General features: G+C 38.8%; 2 protein-coding genes, 1 long non-coding RNA gene and 1 pseudogene across 4 annotated transcripts; 1 reads left to right on the top strand and 3 right to left on the bottom strand.

The window, feature by feature from the left end:
- Nucleotides 1–1,955: 1,955 nt before the first annotated feature.
- Nucleotides 1,956–3,609, bottom strand: LOC134223831 (uncharacterized). 2 transcript variants are annotated; one of them, XM_062703053.1, is made up of 3 exons: nucleotides 3,234–3,609; nucleotides 2,438–2,988; nucleotides 1,956–2,346 (listed from the first exon to the last, which is right to left on the bottom strand). In XM_062703053.1, the coding sequence occupies exons 1-3, from the start codon at nucleotides 3,562–3,564 to the stop codon at nucleotides 1,984–1,986; spliced, it is 1,245 nt and encodes a 414-aa protein (XP_062559037.1). In that variant the 5' UTR covers nucleotides 3,565–3,609; the 3' UTR covers nucleotides 1,956–1,983. The 2 variants fall into 2 exon arrangements, with proteins under 2 accessions (XP_062559037.1, XP_062559038.1); XM_062703054.1 differs by having other exon boundaries at nucleotides 2,438–2,583.
- Nucleotides 3,610–5,797: 2,188 nt separating this feature from the next.
- On the top strand, nucleotides 5,798–7,009 carry LOC134221629 (uncharacterized). Its single transcript, XM_062700818.1, has 3 exons — nucleotides 5,798–6,387; nucleotides 6,450–6,824; nucleotides 6,887–7,009. The coding sequence occupies exons 1-3, from the start codon at nucleotides 5,968–5,970 to the stop codon at nucleotides 7,007–7,009; spliced, it is 918 nt and encodes a 305-aa protein (XP_062556802.1). The 5' UTR covers nucleotides 5,798–5,967.
- A 938-nt stretch (nucleotides 7,010–7,947) lies between these two features.
- Nucleotides 7,948–10,127, bottom strand: LOC134220110 (deoxyhypusine hydroxylase-like; annotated as a pseudogene).
- A 160-nt stretch (nucleotides 10,128–10,287) lies between these two features.
- LOC134219438 (uncharacterized) lies at nucleotides 10,288–13,519 on the bottom strand. The gene is made up of 3 exons (XR_009981564.1): nucleotides 11,258–13,519; nucleotides 10,978–11,124; nucleotides 10,288–10,878 (listed from the first exon to the last, which is right to left on the bottom strand). It is a non-coding gene; the product is annotated as an uncharacterized LOC134219438 (long non-coding RNA).
- Between the last annotated feature and the right edge of the window lie 6,406 nt (nucleotides 13,520–19,925).

The raw sequence follows: 19,925 nt of genomic DNA, 5'->3' as shown, positions 1-19,925 counted from the left end.
GTCCGAATGCAGAACGATCGCCGTTGTCAAATATTCTATTACAGACCAACTGGCGAGTGGTACCTGCGCTACGGATCGGTCGACGGTCTATTTATAACAATGCTGATAAAGATGTTTAGTTAAAGTGAATGCCTGAGACGAATGTTTTCCTATCCGCCGGGATCGTCAGATCGTAGTACACCCAGGTTTTTTACACGGTTTGGTTTTAGTCGTTTAAGACCTTCACCATTAATGTAACAATGAATAAACTCCACGAAAAAAATCACAAAAAATCGAAGATTAAGGTATTTAAAAAGCTATGAATGTTCGGGTTCACCGAGAAATTAATAATTAATAGATTATTGCTATTGGTTCTGGAGACCAGAGAACACCGGATGTGTTCCTGAAAACACGCAGTTTTTTTTCGTGCAAATTATTTAATTGAGAGAAATGGCCACAAAAAATATTTGTTTTAATTGATTTAACTAAAAGATATTTTAGCTACCAGATAAAGATTGTCGCTGTCGTCTCTGTCCGGCGAGGATAGGGGATCTACATGTCAATGAAGGAAAAATACATACGATTTGACAGTTAGGTACCACACATGTTTTGGACAGCAGAACAAAGGGAACCGAAGCGACAATCTTTATCTGGTAACTAAAATATCTTTTATTTAACTAGATTATGATCGAAAACAATGCACTAAAGTGAAAGATTGCTACTGTGGTTCCTTTTGATATCATTCCCTTGTTGTTGGGTAGGGGAAATAAGGGCATTTTGAACACCCAGGCACACCAAGGGTAGATTAATCTGATTGGACGGCCTAAAATCGAATACACGATTTCATTAGTTTGAAGTTTTATTTTAATGTTTTGGCACAAATTTGTCTTAAATGAATTTATTTTATGGTGATGCGTTTATGCAGCACCACTCGAATTTAAAAAAAATGAACTTGTATACCTACTCCTTTATTTAGGATTTCTAATCAGCTCGAGGTGTCTTAAATACGAATATTTCCTCTATGTTTGACAAATTTGGAAAATGCGCTATGCTTGCTTTGTAACGGAATTGTTTCATAGATTGCGTATTGTTAGCTGTTATATACATTATTTAATTTTCTTATACCAACTGAAATTTATGGAATACGTTTTACTGTACAAAAGCCCAAAACTTCGCATGGATTTTTGCAACGGATGTTGTTACTAGACAGGACTTGTTACATGCCTTGGTTAATAGGATTACAAATTCTGGTGTGGACCTAAAGTGTGTAAGCTCGACAGCGACAACGTTTGCTTCACATCAAATTGTACCATATGAATTGGGTATCTTTTTGGAAACGCGTTTCATAAGCATTATTCTACAAGCCAGGACTGGACCACATGATGATGCTGTGGTCCTATTGATTCATAGTAGTCCATATCATTCAACGGAGAGTAAATTCAAATCTGTATACATAAAAATGAATTTCTGTCTGTCTGAACCTTATAGACTCCGAAACTACTGAACCGATCGGCGTGAAAATTTGTATGCAGAGGTTTTTGGGGCCGGTGAAGGTTCTGAAGATGGTTCAAGACCCCTTTGGAAAGGGGTGCTCCCATACAAATGAAACATAAATTTCTTCACAACTCGAGAATTAATCAGTTTTAGGCGAAACAAAGTTCGTCGGGTCTGCTAGTAGAAAATAAAACATAAAATTTTCTCATCAAGTCAATTGCTTATAAAAAGTCCGCATGGAAAAAAAGTTAAACTGTAGGATTATAATAAAAACATATTTACTGGAATATAAACATATTAAAAACATATAAGAATATTTACATTAAATATCAAACATACTTAACTTAGACATACAAAACTGAAAATTCCATTGGAGTTTAAATGAAAAATAGATATTCAAATTGTTAAAGTTACCATTAAAATCGGTAGGTTATCGTTTAAAGCAGAAAACAGCAGTTATTTAAAAAAGTACTGATTTTATAAAGTTTTCGCATTAGCATTTGTGTACCATCATTCCTCTTCCGTTTCTCCCTTGATTTGCCACAAATGCTCAATTAAATCGTTCTGAATTTGGTAATGAAGCGTAGTATCGTGCACTTTTTCATATCTTGACAGAAATTCTCCGAATTCTGAATTATTCTTGGGAGATTCAAAGATGTTGCCATGAAACGAACTGTGCGGAAAATGTGTAGGCTCATTACGTTGGTCTTCTATTATCATATTGTGAAGTATTATGCAGCAGCGCATGACCATGTTGAGGTCTTCATTGTTCCACAACCTGGCGGGTTGTTTGATGATGGCAAATTTCTCAGTCATAGCACCGAACGCACGCTCCACGTCTTTTCTTGCGGACTCTTGCATTGTAGCGAAGTGCTATAAACATAAAAAAGATTGATTTTAACATAAAATACATTATAGGAATACAGACATATACAAACTCATTTTTCGAGCTGGTTTAACTTACTTTACGTTTTTGGCCAACGGGTGACGAAATCGTTTGCACTAAAGTAGCCAGCGGTGGGTAAATACCATCGGCGAGGTAGTACCCGGTATTGTATGTATGATTGTTGATTACATACGTGATTTCCGGTAGAGTTCCGTTGTACAAATCTGAGAAAAGAGGAGATCTATCCAGTACGTTTATGTCGTTATTGGATCCTGGCATTCCAAAAAATGCGTGCCAAATCCAAAGATCGTATGATGCTATAACTTCAAGAATTATGGAAGGTTTCTTTTCTTTGCCTTTATATTGGCCTGCCCAAGCCATAGGACAATTTTTCCATTGCCAATGGGTACAGTCCAACGAACCGAGCATTCCTGGAAAACCTCGTTTTGCACCTATTTGCAAGAGTCGCTGTAAATCACTACGCGTTGGGGAGCGCAAGTAAGTTTTTCCAAACAAGTGGTTCACAGTCTTGCAGAATTCTTGCAAACATTTACGTGCAGTAGACTCTCCCATCCGGACATATTCATCGATTGCATCGGAAGGAGACCCGTAGGCTAATTGCCGGATAGCTGCTGTACACTTTTGAATATTTGTCAAGCCTAGCAAAAGATATTTTAGTTACTAGATAAAGATTGCCGCTTCGGTTCCCTTTGTTCTGCTGTCCGAAACATGTGTGGTACATACCTGTCAAATCGTATGGATTTTCCTTCTTTGACATTTAGCTCCCCTATCCTCACCAGCAAAAGATGTTCCGGACAGCGACGACAGCGACAATCTTTATCTAGTAACTAAAATATCTTTTAGCCTAGCTTACCAGTTGCATCAGGTTTTTGAAGAAAATATTCGTTTTGCTCCAAAGCCTTCGCAATTCTGAGAAACAAGCGCCTGGACATACGAAAACGCCTTTCGAACTGCTCGTCTGTGTAAACAGGCGATTCCGAGAAATAATCGTCGTACAAACGTTGAGCTCCTTCCTCTGCCTTTCGATCGATGTTTGGGCGCTTCCCAGGAAGAGATCCTCCAAATCGCGGCGTGGATTCAGCTTCATCCATTGCAAGTGCCTGCGCATATGATAGCACTTGATGTACGAGTTCAAGTTCTTCATCACTAGATTCAAAATATTCCACTACATTTTCTAAATTCATGTTTAGGTCTCAATATTTAACTTTCATGTATTTATTTCATAAACATTCCGGTGCGGTAACAAATCAAGACAAAATTTTCAAAACTACTTATCTTCTTTTGTAAACAAAGATTCAAACGACGATTTCAGTACCAAATTTTCAAAACGACTTATCTGCTTTTGTAAACAAAGATTCAAACGTCGATTTGACGAATCTGATAGCACTCCCTTGCAAACCAACACCATCAACAGGTCGAAACCTTCACCTACGTGTTGATGGTGCTGATTTGCGTGGGAGTGCTATCAGATTCGTCAAATCGACGTTTGAATCTTTGTTTACAAAAGCAGATAAGTCGTTTTGAAAATTTGTTTTTGATTTGACGAATCTGATAGCTCACCCACGCAAACCAACACCATAAACAGGTAGCGAAAACCTTCACCTACACGGACAGATAAATCAACCCAAACTTTGAGTTCAATATACGCACTGATGAGAATATCGCAGAAAAAATTTACTCAAAATTGGGTAGTTTTCCCTTTCTTTCCCATGATTGCTATCAAAACTAGAGCAAGATGCAAACACCTCACCGAGGTTGCTCAGCCCAATAACCCAAATTTGAGTAAATTCAATATTCTCTATTTTGGGTTGATTAAGGTCCGCTTTGGATGAATTAAACTCAGCTTTGGGTAAATTATTTACATGGGATTAAAGGCAAACTACCTAGTGCCAGAAAAGTCATTTTACTCAAATTTGGGTTATTGGCCCAAACCACACACTTAGAAAAAGTTACCGACTTCGGTAATTCGATTACCGAATTCTCAACAGCTGAACGGTCGGTAATGGTTTCGGTAAAATAAAAAACCACCGAAACATCTGTAAGTTGCCATTGAGAGGAAAGCTGTCAAATTTACTGACTGTTCGGTAATGTCTACCGAAAAACTGAACCAGATCTGTAAATTGCATCAGGCGGCAATCCGTCGCCTGACAGATCGGAACATTTTGCCAAAAAAAAAAAATAGTAAAAAAAATCGCATTTACTGGAAAATTATTATTTGCATTTCAAATAATGGCGATATTTTACCAATTTATTATATTTTGTTTTCCTTACAATAATATTTATATAAATAAGTTCGTTCATAATCAGTCATTGAAAACAATGCAGAAATTTGATAGCGGTTGATTATCCATCCATGAAAAGGAGGAAGTTCTTATCGGCAGGTTTAGGAACTTGGAGAATACGAGGAAGCATCGACATGATCTGCCTCTCCAACATCCCACATCCAACAGCAATCCGCACATCCTTCTGACACACCGGGAAATTGACAACAAACCATCATTGAGCTGCTTTCTAAAGCCTGCGGGGAGTCTTCTTCGGGCTGTAACAAATGAAATCATTCACTCAGAGTGCCTCCAAACAACGAAATTTATATTTTACCTGTATCTAAACCAAACCAGCTACCCGATTTCCAACGCCAACTCCTCTAAATACTTTCGAGACATGTTTAAATATGAAATAATTATTCTTTGCGGCACTTGAAAAATAACTGTGAACATCGTGTGAAGCAGCCATTTTGACACTTGATGCTTTGGTGCGACGATCTGCAGCTCCAATTACCGAAACTCCAGCAAAATATGTTACCGACTTCGGTACTGAAGCTGATTCACAAAATTTTCGGTAGAAATATTTGCTGAACTCGGTGAATCAGAACTAATTCACAGAAAATCGGTAATTTAAATTACAGATATAAATACGTCACTCCGATTTTACCGAAAAATCTGTAATTTTTTTAATTACCGTAGAAATCCGTGAAAAAAATTACCGAACTCATAACATCTATTTAAGTGTGCACGGTTTTGAGTGCAAACAACCCACTTTTGGGTAGTTTTGGTTTTCAGTGTACCTATTGATAGCGTTGGTTTGCGCGGGAGTGCTATCAGGTTCGTTAAATCGACGTTCGAATCTTTGTTTACAAAAGCAGATAAGTCGTTTTGAAAATTTTGTCTTGAAATCAAAACAGCAACAACCGGTGCGAAAATATTATGCTTCGAGTTGAAAATCGAATTTCGAACTCGCGAAAATCAATTTTATTCGCGTTCAACTTATAGCGCATCATTGCGCAACTAGTGTACATTGTTCGCAACTAGATGCGCTATACAGCGCACCAGATGCGCAGTAATTGAACTTGCGACTAATAGGAAAAAAATGATTGCCGTCAGTTCAAAAATTCGGTTTCGAGCTGCACACATAATATAACCGTTTTGAATGTTCAATTGGCCCTGACGAAAGCATCGATAGTGTCAGTGCCGTGTAAACAAAAACATCAGCGACTACGGTAGGACAAGTGTGGCGAAATTAATTAAATAAATTCGAATTCTCTTTTGTTTGCTTGCGTGTGGATCCGTGTTTTTTCGGTTGTTCTCGAGATGAGTGCCTCAAAGCCAAGAGGGAAAAACTGGACACAGCTGGAGGATGAAGTGCTATGTAAAGCATGGCTAGAAGTGTCTCAGGATCCAGCCGTCGGAACGTATCAAAAGACAGAAAAACTATACGCCCGTATATTTGAAAAATTCGTCGAGATATGTACGATGGATGGCGTACCGAATTCGGAACTACGGGCACCGAGTGGCATCAAAAGCCGGTGGCACACCATAAACAAATGTGCTAGCAAGTTTGCCGGATGCTTGGCTCAAATAAATGCTCGCCCACAATGTGGTGCTTCTCCCGAGGATAACCTGAAGAAAGCACTGGCATTGTACGCCACTAAGGAAAAGGCACCATTCACACTGATCAGCTGCTACAGGTTGATGGAAAGTGCCCCAAAGTGGCAGCAATATCACGTAAAGGTAACAATTGAGATTTATACTTGAGTTGAAAGCACATCTGATTTTTATTTTGTTATTCTCAGGGCCCAGCTGTGAAGCGATCCGGTGACCACATCTCAAACGACGACGTTGAAGAAGAGGATGCGGATGCAAGTTGTTCAAAAACAATCCGTCCAAGAGGCCGAGACGCTACCAAAACACGAAAAATAACAGACTCAGCCACCCTCGAACTCGCCAAATCGGGCAGGCTTTTGGCGGCAGCGGCTGGCGCAAAGGTGGAGGATGGATTCAAGCGGACAAAAGCACTTACAAGAATAGCAAACCACGCTATTATGTCTGTAGATTTCAGTGGACTAAATAGTGTTGCGAAGAGATACTATGAGCTTGAACAACATCGCATTTTGGAAGAAACACTGAAAGAAGTAGCTCCCGCACCTGAAAATCCTATGATAGCTGATGTAGAAGCGCAAGATTTAGTTCCTGAACATTCTGTTTTAAAGTGTTAAATGTTCCTTAACAGAAGCGCAAGATTCAGTTCCTGAACGGTCAGTTGAAGTTCTATTTTCAGAGCAATCATATGAAGAAGAAGCTGAAGGACTGGAAGCTGAGCACCTCAGCTTCGACGAGGCGGAAGGAGAAATAGAATGCCTCGACCTGGTGGATGAAGAGCCGTATGAAGAGTTAGAAGATTAACTCATTTCTTTAAACTAATAATTTATAAGTGAAAGTTGCTTGTAATCCGGTTGTTTACTTTTCTTTTACAATCGATCGATAATATTTGATACAAGTTTCTCAGCTGCTGAATACTTTTACGTTTGATACTATGTTTGATATTCTGTTTTAAATTGTTAAATGTTCCTTAACATGTTCTGAAACAAAGTTTTAAATAATAAAACATAAATTTCATAAAAATAAAATTGTTTAATTTATGAAACAATTTCATAAAAATAAAATTGTTTATCAAAGAGAATTATTAGAATGACGAGAGATTTTATAAGCATTCGTTTTATATATGCAGAGACCACAACATGTATGTGTTTTCTAGATATTGGCTCTTTATTTTAGTTCACGCATGATATGATTAGACCAGCAACTATCTTCCCTCTCGTGCTTACGATATTGTGCAATCACGCCTTCCACCCAGGATGTGGGGGATTCAACATGCCCTGTCTGTCGGTGTATTCAAACACCTGAACAGCATCAGAGACCATGCTGTGTGCATGGAATGTGAAGGAACGGATGAAAATATGTATTACAATATTGGAATATTAGGACAAAATTGCCGGAGCGTCGGTGGAAGTTCAAGCTATACCCCAAGGGTATCAAGCGGCGTTCTAAAAAGAAATAATTTGTTTTCGTGCAGGGAATAAGATTTTGATTCTTCAAAGAAATAACCACTTTAAAGCACTTTGATTGTTAAACGGGTGATTACCAATAAATAGTAAGGGACTCGATTCGATGACGCTTCTGCAACTGATAACCAACATTATGGTAGATAGATTCTGACAATGAATCAATTTTATTTCAAGTTTGTGATTGTGATATTTCCTATCAAGATAATAATAAACCAAATGCTTGAATCAAACATACATAAGCTAAATCCTTTTATTACAATATACTTAGTGGGTTACCTTCCCCAACATGTCGGCATATAAATACTGAAATTCCGAACTACTTTCATACTCGCACATATGTAGTGCAACCTCGCAACTCTCCTTGACAACTCGTGTCTCGTCCTTCAGGTATTCGTTTAGTATTTCAGTGCATTCCTTGGTGGCAATGACTCCCAAGGCGCATTAATGTCGTACCATTTCGTTCTCGGCACTATCTCTCAAATTTTCGGCCAAAAATGGAATGCTGCATGGCTCTTGTAATTGTCCTAATACGAAACCAACTTCATGTCTAAAAAAGCAATCCTGTGGCAAGTGCCAGAACAGATTCTTCGTTTCGTAAGTTTCATAATATGAACATAGCGCGGTACCGGTTGAACAAAGACTCATTTTCATCCAGCAGAACCTTCTGCAGCTTTACACATTAAATGTCGTCTCTGCTAGAGGTGTCGGATCGACTGATGCATATTTTCTGTGAAATTCGCAACCCGCAGCAATTTCACATGTTTCCGCTACTTCGACGATTGGGTCTTTTGAATACTTGATGAGAATCTGCTCGACCTTCGATGTGCCAATTGCCCCAAGTGCTTCCGCTGAAATAAGAACCTAAATTGAATCATTGTACAATTTGTGATTGTATTCGATTGCAATGGATTTCATAGTTAACATCAAAATAGCTAGTCTTATCCGTCTTATCGTTATATTTTCATTATACAAACTGAAAGTATGCTCTTTTGGGGAGAAGTATGCTCTTTTGTGGGAGAATGGGACTACCCACACAAGGAGTAAAATTTGATGCATAAACCGCACAAGTTTTACATATTTTCCTGTTTTTATACATAAAAGTTTTGTTTTTGTGAGTAGTCCCTTTCTTCACCTAAAGAGCGTATTTTGAAGACATAATTACATACACTTTATATTAAAAAATGCATACTTTAAAATCTTTTGTGTGTAAACTTTTTTTTAGCAGTGTAGGTATACCTATGTTAGGTACCTACAAACTTTTAAACAACTTTGACCCACTGTGCAACCTGTAGCTATTTATACTTACAAGTCTCATGTCGCATCATTGGTTCCTGCTTAGTGTCCTGCAGTACTTTCGTCAGAATGGGAATAGCCGCTTGGTCTTGCATCTGTCCTAACAGTACGCTAGTTCGTGCTTAAGCAACGCCGAATAGTCTCCGAATCAGGCTTCGATGTCTTGTTTTTGTCCGCCAATATTTCCCAACGTGAATAGTACGCGGAAACGCTCCTTCAGTGGCCAACCTTGGTCGTTCAGCATGTGCTCCTATCAAAACACTGAGGCATGGGGAACGCTCTTGAAATGTCGCCAAGCTAATTTTCGTTACGTATCTGTAGAAACCGGGAATATATTATTCGTTTTGTTCCATAGCGTTTGCAATCCTAAGAAACTAACACTTGGACATACGTAAACGCTTTTTGAACTAGCTGCTTCCGTGTAAACCGATTCTTCCACGAAATAGTCGTTGTACAAATATTGAGCTCCTTCCTCTGCATTCCGAATAATGTTTGGGTGCTTACCAGGTAGGACGGCATACTTCAAACTGCGGTGTTGATTCAGCATCTTCCATTGCGTATTGCCGTACATGAATTAGTACTTTGTGTACTAGTTTAAATTATTCATCACTATAATTTCTTAACATTCTACAACTGTTCAGTAAATTTTAAGTGATTTAGTTTGCAATTCAGAATTGTTTGCAAATAAAGGTAAATAATGGAAAACAGTGTTTGTTTACACGTGAATATTTATGTAGCAACCTATATGTAGCAACAACCGGTGCGGACACTAGATTGTATTTTGAAAACATGAACAATGACAACCGGTGCGAAAATGAGTGAGTAGCTAAAATAAAACCACATTGAGTACTCATTCTAGACACGCATATGTCAACGCATGGGTGGGGATCGTCTACACTCAGAAATTTAAGAAACCATCGATGGAATAAAATCTATACTATTTTCTTATTTATGCAATTTATTCATTCACTGCCGAAAAAAACCTAGCAAAGTTCATTAACTTGCCTTATGAAATTTCTCCACAAGAAAATACATTGAAAACCATAAGGTTGTCTTATGAAACTGGATGAACCTGAAATGAATTATACCGATAATGAAGCATATGTTTATCTTAAAGTTACCTTAAAATTTTCATTGATTAACCTTATGAAATTTCATAAGTTTCATTATGAAATAATTACTTTCAGCATATGAATATTTTTAAGGTTTCAATTGAAAATAAAATTTGAATTAAAAAAATGATTATATATACAGTATTTTTTGAAGCATAAATAGCATTTATTTAGTTTTTTTAGTCTGGTAGTTTATCGCAAGCAAACCCTGTCAAGTACTGCCACGTACCGATCTTCCACAATCGAAGGATGTCTTCCCCATCGCTGTCCACAATCATCCACTTCTTCTCCTGAACGAATGATCCGTTCATGTTCACCCGGATCATGTCCAGTTTCAGCATTTTAAGAAATTCGTTTCCTTCTCCCGTCCTACCGGGTCCTATCGCAGGTCGTGTAACAGCATACAAACAAATGATCGTGCCTTGTTGTAATGCTTAGTTGGGTGGCAGCCAACTTTACCATCATGCTACGAGCGTCCGTTAAGAACCGCTTGTCGGTGATGACTTTTCGGAGGAATGTGAACATAATGCAGATATAAATGGGCTAGTTGAGTCGGGTCAAACGTAGGATTCAGTATTACGGGCGCATTGGGCGGAAGACAGCTGAGCAGTGGGTGTAGGCTTAGTCTCGTAGATTTTAGATTTAATTCGGGTTACGAGCATTGTGTGGATGGGTCGCACTAGGAGTACAACTGCTTAATAGAATCCTTTAGATTGGAGCTGAACTCAGTGGATTGCTGAAGAACTGCAGCGCTTCGGAGAGAGAAAAATATATGTAATATGATTTGCAGATTAGGTTTATGTAAGCTTCCAAAATTAGCAAACTAAATCTAAACTAAAACCGTGACTTACCTTCCTGGGTAAGTTCGCACGTTCAATTTCAAATCGTCGAAAATAGGTACCGACCACGGGTTCACCGAATCCTCTTCATCGTGGACATCGACTGTATGGCAGAACTAATGGTTTTAGTTTGCGTTTAAGCTTCATTCAATGCTAGCACTAAACCACGAAAACAGGAAATTTTTGTTAATTTTATTATAAATAAATACAAAGAAATAGTAATAGGTAATAGTCTTATGTGCTATATAAATACAAACATGTTGTGGTTGGAAATACGCTGATGGTTAGTTACTTTTATTTTGGACTTCTCTAGCGTTGCCATTTTGCTATCGATTTAGGTTTCTTGAAGTATTTTTGATTTTCTCGCTGGGTGAAACTATAACCAGAGACCGGCGGCAACCCTATAACCAGAGACCGGCGGGGTGAAGAGACATTTGATCAGCTTTGCAACTGCATTTTCGAACTCCAGCAATCAGTTTTTGGTCAACGTGCGAAGTATTTGTCTGCTATTGTCAAACTAATCTTAGGATTTGAAGGATTTGTAACGTGTCAAACTATCGGGACAATCGAGGGACAGTAGCATAATCAGCTGTAGACATAGGACAACCTCTATGTATCGGTGGCAAGATCGGTGGTCATTAAACAGTAATCGAATTTTTTCTAACTTTTTGTGACATGTTTGCCACACTGAATGGCGCCATGTGCTGATGAGAATTGCCAAGTAGATCTATATAGGATGATTCTCGGTCACGTCTTGATAGATCTGTTAGGCGTTTGTCAATTCGAGAGCGTGTGTCAATTCGTGGCGCAGAGCCAGTAGTGCAAGGGTTTTCATCATTCCGTTGATGTTCTCGACACTCTGGTCCAAACAGTAACTTCGCAGAAGACTGACCATTTACCAACACCATTATTTCAATTGGTTATGCGCGGCATTGTTCTCCACAAGGCCCTGTACACACTTAACTCATTTCACCGTATTCGGTAAATTTTACCGAAATCTCAACAGCAGAACTGTTCGGTAATTTATTTTACAGATTTTTTGTAATTTTTTCCATTGCTCAACTGTCAAAATCACCGAAAATCAGTTAAATTATTTACCGAACAGTTCTGCTGTTGAGATTTCGGTAAAATTTTACCGAATTCGGCGATTTATTTTAAGTGTGTAGGCTTCCGAGAAGTCTGGTACGTGTTTGTAAACTGTCGTATTGAGACATGCTATACTGGTGTGTATGTAAATTAAATTACATCTAGCGTGAACGTTTCTTGCACACCATCACTCCTTTCTACCATTCGCAATTACATTCGTTGTTCTGCTATTCTCGGTTTTATTTGACAAAGGGAAGCTTTTCCATCCAATTTCTCCCTAGAGCAATTTTAACGACCCTGATTATAGGGTGAGACAAAAAGAAGAGTCCCCCAGAATAAGAATCTCTAACAGTTTGGGCCTTGAATCGCCGAAGCATTCCCATCGGAATTTATGAAGGGTTCTCGTCGGAATCTATGAAAAAATCCCTCAAGAATTCCGGTCGGAATCCCTAGAGAATTCACATCAGAATCCCTAAAGGATTCACGTCGGAATCCCAAAAGGATTCCCGTCCATAAAGAATTCCGGGCAAAATCCCTGAAGGATTTCCGTCTGAATCCCTGAAGCATTCCCGTCTGAATCTCCGAAGAATTTCCTTCGGAATCCCCAAAGCATTCCCGTCGGAATCTCTGAAGGATTCTCGTCCGAATCTCTGAAGAATCTGAGTCGTAATCTTTCAAGGATTCCTTAATGGACTCTCGTTGGAATTCCTGAAGGATTCCCGTCGGAATCTCTGAAGGATTCCCGTCGGAATCTCTGAAGGATTCGCATTCCCATCGGAATCTCTGAAGGATTCTCGTCCGAATCTCTGAAGAATTTCAGTCGTAATCTCTGAAGGATTCACGTCGGAGTCTCAACAGGATTCACGTCGGAATCACTGAAGGATTCCCGTCGGAATCACTGAAGGATTCTTGTCGGAATCTCAGGATTCCCGTCGGAATCCCTGAAGGACTCCCGTCAGAATCCCTGAAGGATTCCCGTCGGAATCCCTGAAGGATTCCCGTCGGAATCCCTGAAGGATTCATGTCGGAATCCCAACAGGATTCATGTCGGAATCCCAAAAGAATTCCCGTCGAAATCCCTGAAGGATTCTTGTCGGAATCTGTGAAGGATTTTCGTCGGAATCCCAAAAGGAGTCCCGTCGAAATCTCTGAAGGATTCCCGTCGGAATCCCTGAATGATTCCCATCAGAATCCTTGAAGGATTCACGTCGGAATCTCTAAAGGATTTCCGTCGGAATCTGTGAAGGATTCCCGTCGGAATTCCTAAAGGATTCACGTCGTAATGTCAAAAAGATTCACGTCGAAATCCCAAAAGAATTCCCGTCGAAATCCATAGAGGATTTCCGTTGGAATCCCTGAACGATTCTTATCGGAATCTCTGAAGGATTCACGTCAGAATTTCTGAAGGATTCGCGCCGGAATCCTTGAAAGATTACCGTCGGAATCTCTAAAGGATTCTTGTCGGAATCTCTATAAAGGATTCTCATAGGAATCTCTGAAGGATTCTCGTCGAAATCCCTAAAGGATTCACGTCGGAATCTCAAAAAGATTCTCGTCAGAATCTCTGAAGGATCTCCTTCGGAATCCCTGAAGTTTTCCTTTCAAACCCCACCAGAAACACAATCAAAATCAAGGCAAACTTACCTGCAACTTCAGTCGACTTCTTCGGTTTTTTCGCAGATCGTCGGAATCTCAATGCATTGCTTGCGGTATCCTTGAGATTCACTGCGGAACTGAGAAAAGACCGAAGAAGCCGACCAAAATAACAGGTGAGTTCGCTTTGACTTTGATTGTCCATTTGGGTGGTTTTGGTGGGATAGATATTTACGTCGCCATTTTGAACATTTTGTCTTCGTCGGTCTTTACGGGGCTCTATAGTCCAGAAAGCTTGATCGAATGTAAAATGACGTGAAGCAAATCTTCTTGAAAGTATTATGGATTAAAAAAAACTGGTTTTGCGTTGGTGATCGTTCATCAAAATTGACTCTATGGTCCAAAGTTCGTTGCAATCAGGAACGGACAGCTGCGTCAGTGTTTTCGCCTTCCCACTCAAAAAAACAGGAATCACTTAAGACAACATCTTCCAAAAAAGTTTTGCCAGGAAATTCTTCATCTGACATCCGGCATCGGTCAATCAGTACCTAAAAAAGAAAAAAAGAATTAGTCCCTAGTCAACAAATTATCTAGATTGGAACGATACTCACCATCTATCACACCGTCCGAGGATGGAGTCGGACAGTGCACTTTCATCGACTTCATCAACTGCCTGCGTTAATACCCAAACCAACTTGCGTTGATGAAGGGCCCCCCTAGTTAACCGGTGCGACTACACCACAAGGGCGATCTGCGGAATTTTGCGTCGTCAGACGCCGCACCGCCAGGGGGAGCTTAACGCCGTTGGCTTACGCCAACTGTGGTCCAGCCCCTCGAAAGGTAGATGAAGCCGACCAATTCGTCGCGACCACCGTACGCATCCCCAACGATGACACTCAACCACTTTCACCGGACACCCGAAATTCCATGTCACGTCAAGGCACTGCATTCGGCAACGTCTGCCTCTACTCCACTCGATGAGAACTCCACTAGGATAGCTGATTCCTGAAAAGAAAAAACAAAAACAAAGAACCATTAGTACAACGTCGAAGAAAGACCACTAGAAGCAACGCAGACGCAACCCTAATCCTTCAACACATCAACAATATCCACTGTACATCATTCCGTAATTAACAACCGAAGCAATCATCACCCAACTACAACTGAAGCACTGACCATCCTCCCAACTCTACGCCGAAACAAAGTTTGCCACAACATCGAACATCACAAGCATCACTTACATTCCAGCACCGGCAACCACCACCCATCCGCCCCCGGTTAGGACAACCACATTCAGCTCACCCCACGGATTTATCGCTTTGGCTCGACAGTAGAAAATAAAAACAATGAAACAACATAACCTCCGGCCGCATTCCGCCGGGGTACAGGCCACACATATTGTTCCCATCGACATTACACCAAAACACTTGGTTTCCTTCTCCTTACCCTGGCCATTAATGGTAACATCCTTAGCAGCAACCAACAGGACAAACAAATAGCGCGAATTTATTTTTTTCCGGGAGCGCGAATCCTTGGCCCAACTGCCACTGGAAGCTTCCACCGTTCAAATTACGCAGCACCACATAAGCCCGGAACTCCGCTTCATTCGAATACCGGATTCTTTTCAGTGCAACTCCAGTATTATGCCCTTCCGAGTACCGCGCGTCCTGTCCCAAGCAAAATGGAACCAATCGCTCAAATTTTCGTCATCGTTTTCGCACATATTACCACCAATCCGCAAATAACGCATCGGTAGTTTCGTGGTTCCACAGATGCGAACTTTCCCGGCCTCGTAAGACATCACTTGCACATTCTTGATTCAGAGAGCCGCTCCGGTCGAAATATGAAGCGTTTAATATATTGTCTATAGACAAGAACTGCCCGAATAGTTTTATTTAATTAAAAAAAGTCGGCCGGAATGCAAAAAAAACAAAACAAACCATTTTTCGGTGGATGAACTGGATGAACATATGAAATGACATAAGATTATCTTACGATTTTTATTCATAAGGAAAGGTATTGCGATTCATAAGGCATATGTATGAAATTAATATTATTGATTATGAGTTTCATAGAAGCCTTATGAATCGATTAAGGAATGAACTTTTGGTGTTTCATAAGGCGGAACTTATGAATATCCATATTTTATTTAAGCCAGTGTTGCTTAGTATAAAATGTATTCTATCATAGAATAAAAAATAAACTGACACCGATTAACGTTAAAGTATTTGCTCCATTGTATAAGGTGTTGACAGTTTGCCTCCAACTCCAGGTTGTGAAAAAAAATCTGGACGAAAAAATCCGAAAACATAAAAGTAAAACTTATGTTTTGCCTGCAAATAAATAATTATATAAGGAATAACGCAAATAGCATGAATGGTAAGATTTCTGAACAAATGTTATCATACTATTCCACTATTTATTGATATTCCGCAGAACATAACTTAGAAACATATCTTTGCAGGTAATGCCGGGTGCCAGGCCGGAAGCTCGGCTGGTAGATTAAAGATGCTGCTTCCAAAAACAAGGAATAAGTTAAACAGAACGCTCATAAAATAGGACTACTAATAGCGTGGCATGATTGACATGCATGGTATGCAAAAATGCTTCAGATCCCGAAACGCGGCGGATTACGGTGCCTTCAATGGAAGCAGCAGTTTATGGCGACTTTCAGCTATGTTTGTGCTTTAAGTATACTTATAAGAAAAATGTGATGATGGGCCCGAATTTTTTTTATTGTGTTATTGTGAGATTTATCTTGAAATTGTTTCCAAAAAATATGTTAACACGAAATAAAGCTTATCGGAGATCACTTTTCCATTTTCTTTCATTTCTACAAAGCGAAACAAAACAACCGATCAATGCAGAATCCATCTAAAATGTCAACCGAATGAGGTAAAACTAATGTAGATTAAAGTCAACTTATACTATACTCCCAATAAATCAAACTTATACTAACGGAGTATAGTGTGCACCTAAACGAAGGCGGGGTCAACCAGGCGAATAGTCAATTAGAATGACTTTTAATCTATATAGTATAGATTTTTTCCAGAGTGTAAGTTAACTAAATTATTTCAAATTTATATGGGTAGTTTTCACCCACCTGCACAGGTCCAGAATTTGAAAAGATGGGTGAAAAATACACATCCATTTTGACGTACACTCAAATTAATGTAATGATTATTTTTATGTGCGAGACTCGCATAGAAGTTGAAAATTGATCTTGTTTCCCATTTTAAGTGCAACTTATACGAATTATATGTAATCGTATTGGATAACAAAACCGTCTGCAAGCATTTTATATGCAACGTTCTGATAGTTATTACATGCTACATATAGAGTTGCTTCTATAGACAACACAAATTGAAAAAAAAACAAAGCAACGAAACGGAAGTTTGGAAACGATACCAAAGGAAAACCATCTGAAATGTTGATATCGATTCAAAGGTAAGTTAAATAACGTTCATGATACCGCCTAAACAATCATTCCGAATGATTCATGATTATTTGATTCTTGCAGTTTACAGCTTATTGCCGCAGCAGAAAAAAACTTTGTAAAGAAAATTATGCAGCACACACCAAATAGACGCTGACGCTCGATCATCCCCCGCCATCGGATACCTAGAACACGTTTTGGCGAGAAGACCGCGGATGTGGGTACGGAATTTGGTGCGGCTAAATTCGATCTCGAAATCAGAAGGGATGAACTGTGTCAAAAGGTGGATTTGGAGCTGTAATCTGCATTTTTACATAACAACTTTGACCATCCGATATCAATTCTTAAGCCTTGGACGCAATGTAACGAATCGGTGATGAAAACAAATGTCGATCCGGCCGTTTCCGTCCATACCGCTGCATTGCGTAGGATGCTTAACAATATAATCCTCCGAATCCTGTTTTTTCCGTTATCGTTTTATTGCATTACGTTATAAATAAATGTGAATCCATGTGAATAATGACAAAATTACTCTAAAAATATAAACAAAATTGAAAAAAAATGTGCGTTGTTAATATATTTCGACCAGTAGGTTCAATATTGAAAATTATATGCAATACTAATCATGACTAACCTTAATTCGTAATGCGTTTTATGTGCGAAATAATGAAAATATACTCGCGACGCACATATAATATATAATGATTAAATCGACAAAAATCTAACAGCTCTGCACATACTTTTTAAGATCGAAACTCACTGGTCAAATTTTAAGTGCAAAACTAATGCAAATAATAAGTATATTATTCTGAGTGTACAACCCTTTTACCCATTTGTGAGTATCGCAGACTTACCCACCTTATGGGTTAGTCCACTTATCTCGAAGATGAGTGAAAAAACACCCATTTCTGAGTATTTCTTTTTCTCCGTGAAAGTTTCTGATTATAAAGTTGCGCAACACGGAGAAATAGGAACACCCTGGGTGGTGCGAATAGAATCGATTTGGTTGTCAAACTGAAGCCAAACTTTTCTATTGTACCGGAGCCAAACATTGAAGATTGTGGTTATGTTTGTTTCAGATCTTATATTGAGAAGTATTGTTATTATTTGGGGAAAAAGTTAAAATAAACTATGTTTGAGTTTTGTATTTTTAGTAACAAATATTTTCACATTATATTTCGAGTGGAAAATTAGTAGGAATGCAGATAAAAAGCTGGGTGCTGCGGATAGAGCCGTTTTTCTGCGCTCAAGCGAGTAGAGGAATATTTTGAAATCACTACCATAAACAAAATTATATTGCAAGTTCTTGGTTGTCAAACATTTCCCGCTTTTCGAATTTCTCTTTCCATGCTGCATGAGGTCCTTTAAATGCTCTAGACTCTACATGACTTTACCATTGTTTACATACATTCCTGCTCCAATCAGCTGCTGAATCTCGTGAAATTTCGTAACGAGTGCTTTTATCTGCATTCCTACTAATTTTCCACTCGAAATATAATGTGAAAATATTTGTTACTAAAAATACAAAACTCAAACAAAGTTTATTTTAACTTTTTCCCCAAATAATAACAATACTTCTCAATAAAAGATCAGAAACAAACATAACCACAATCTTCAATGTTTGGCTCCGGCACAATAGAAAAGTTTGGCTTCAGTTTGACAACCAAATCGATTCTATTCGCACCACCCAGATAAAAAGCACTCGTTACGAAATTTCACGAGATTCAGCAGCTGATTGGAGCAGGAATGTATGTAAACAATGGTAAAGTCATGTAGAGTCTAGAGCATTTGTGCGACCTCATGCAGCATGGAAAGAGAAATTCGAAAAGCGGGAAATGTTTGACAACCAAGAACTTGCAATATAATTTTGTTTATGGTAGTGATTTCAAAATATTCCTCTACTCGCTTGAGCGCAGAAAAACGGCTCTATCCGCAGCACCCAGGGAACACCCAGAAATGGGTATTTTTTCACCCACCTTCGAGATAAGTGGACTAACCCATAAGGTGGGTAAAGTGGCTTTACCCATAAATGGAAATACGGCTTGTACGTCAAAAAGGATGTTATTTTTCACTCATCTTTTCGAATCAAAAATATCTTTTAGATGGCTGAAAAACACCCATCTGCAGTCAAATAACTTCAGCGCTGATCTTGATCTTGTGATTTAAATAATTTAAAAAAAAATGGGCGTACAACAAAAAACGTATTTATTACTCCACTTATTTTATTCATGACACAAGTTTAAGATACTAAACCCGCTGAACCTATTAAAAATCACATAAAATAGTTAGGTCAGCCATTTATTTTTGAAAGTCCAAAGATGTTCTAGTAGAAGGCAATTTGATAGACTTCTGGCAGCCAAATTCCTTTATATTGTCCTCTGCTGTACTGTTTTTATGCACGAGCAATCCATCACGAAGTGAACTGGAAAAAGCAAAACGCAGATCAGAGTTTGGAACAATTTTGAAACGGGTTTTGTAAACTATTTTTTATGTTCTAATACATTTCGTTACTTTAGAAACATTCAAATTTTACTCACGTTTTTGTTTATAGACTTGGATGCAAGGGTGTGTCCTCTGTTTTTCGAATTTATTGTATAATTTGCCATATCACTACAGGCATTGCATTTTCTAAAGTCAGAAGTTTCTCGAAAAACTGCTAACAGATTTTTCACCCATAAACGGATGAATATCACCCTCTTTGTTGACGGAATGGAACTGCTAGAAGATGGGGTTTTTTCACCCATTTAGCAAAATTTGAAATCACCCATCTTTTTGACAGCTTCATATAGATTCTAGAGGTGGGTGATTTTAAAACATTTAATGAGTATTCTCAAATCTCCGTGAA

Source organism: Armigeres subalbatus, chromosome 3 (genome assembly GCF_024139115.2).
Source record: "Armigeres subalbatus isolate Guangzhou_Male chromosome 3, GZ_Asu_2, whole genome shotgun sequence".
NCBI lineage: Eukaryota > Metazoa > Arthropoda > Insecta > Diptera > Culicidae > Armigeres > Armigeres subalbatus.
Note: the sequence above shows the minus strand (reverse complement) of the source record. Positions and strands in the feature narration are given on the sequence as shown.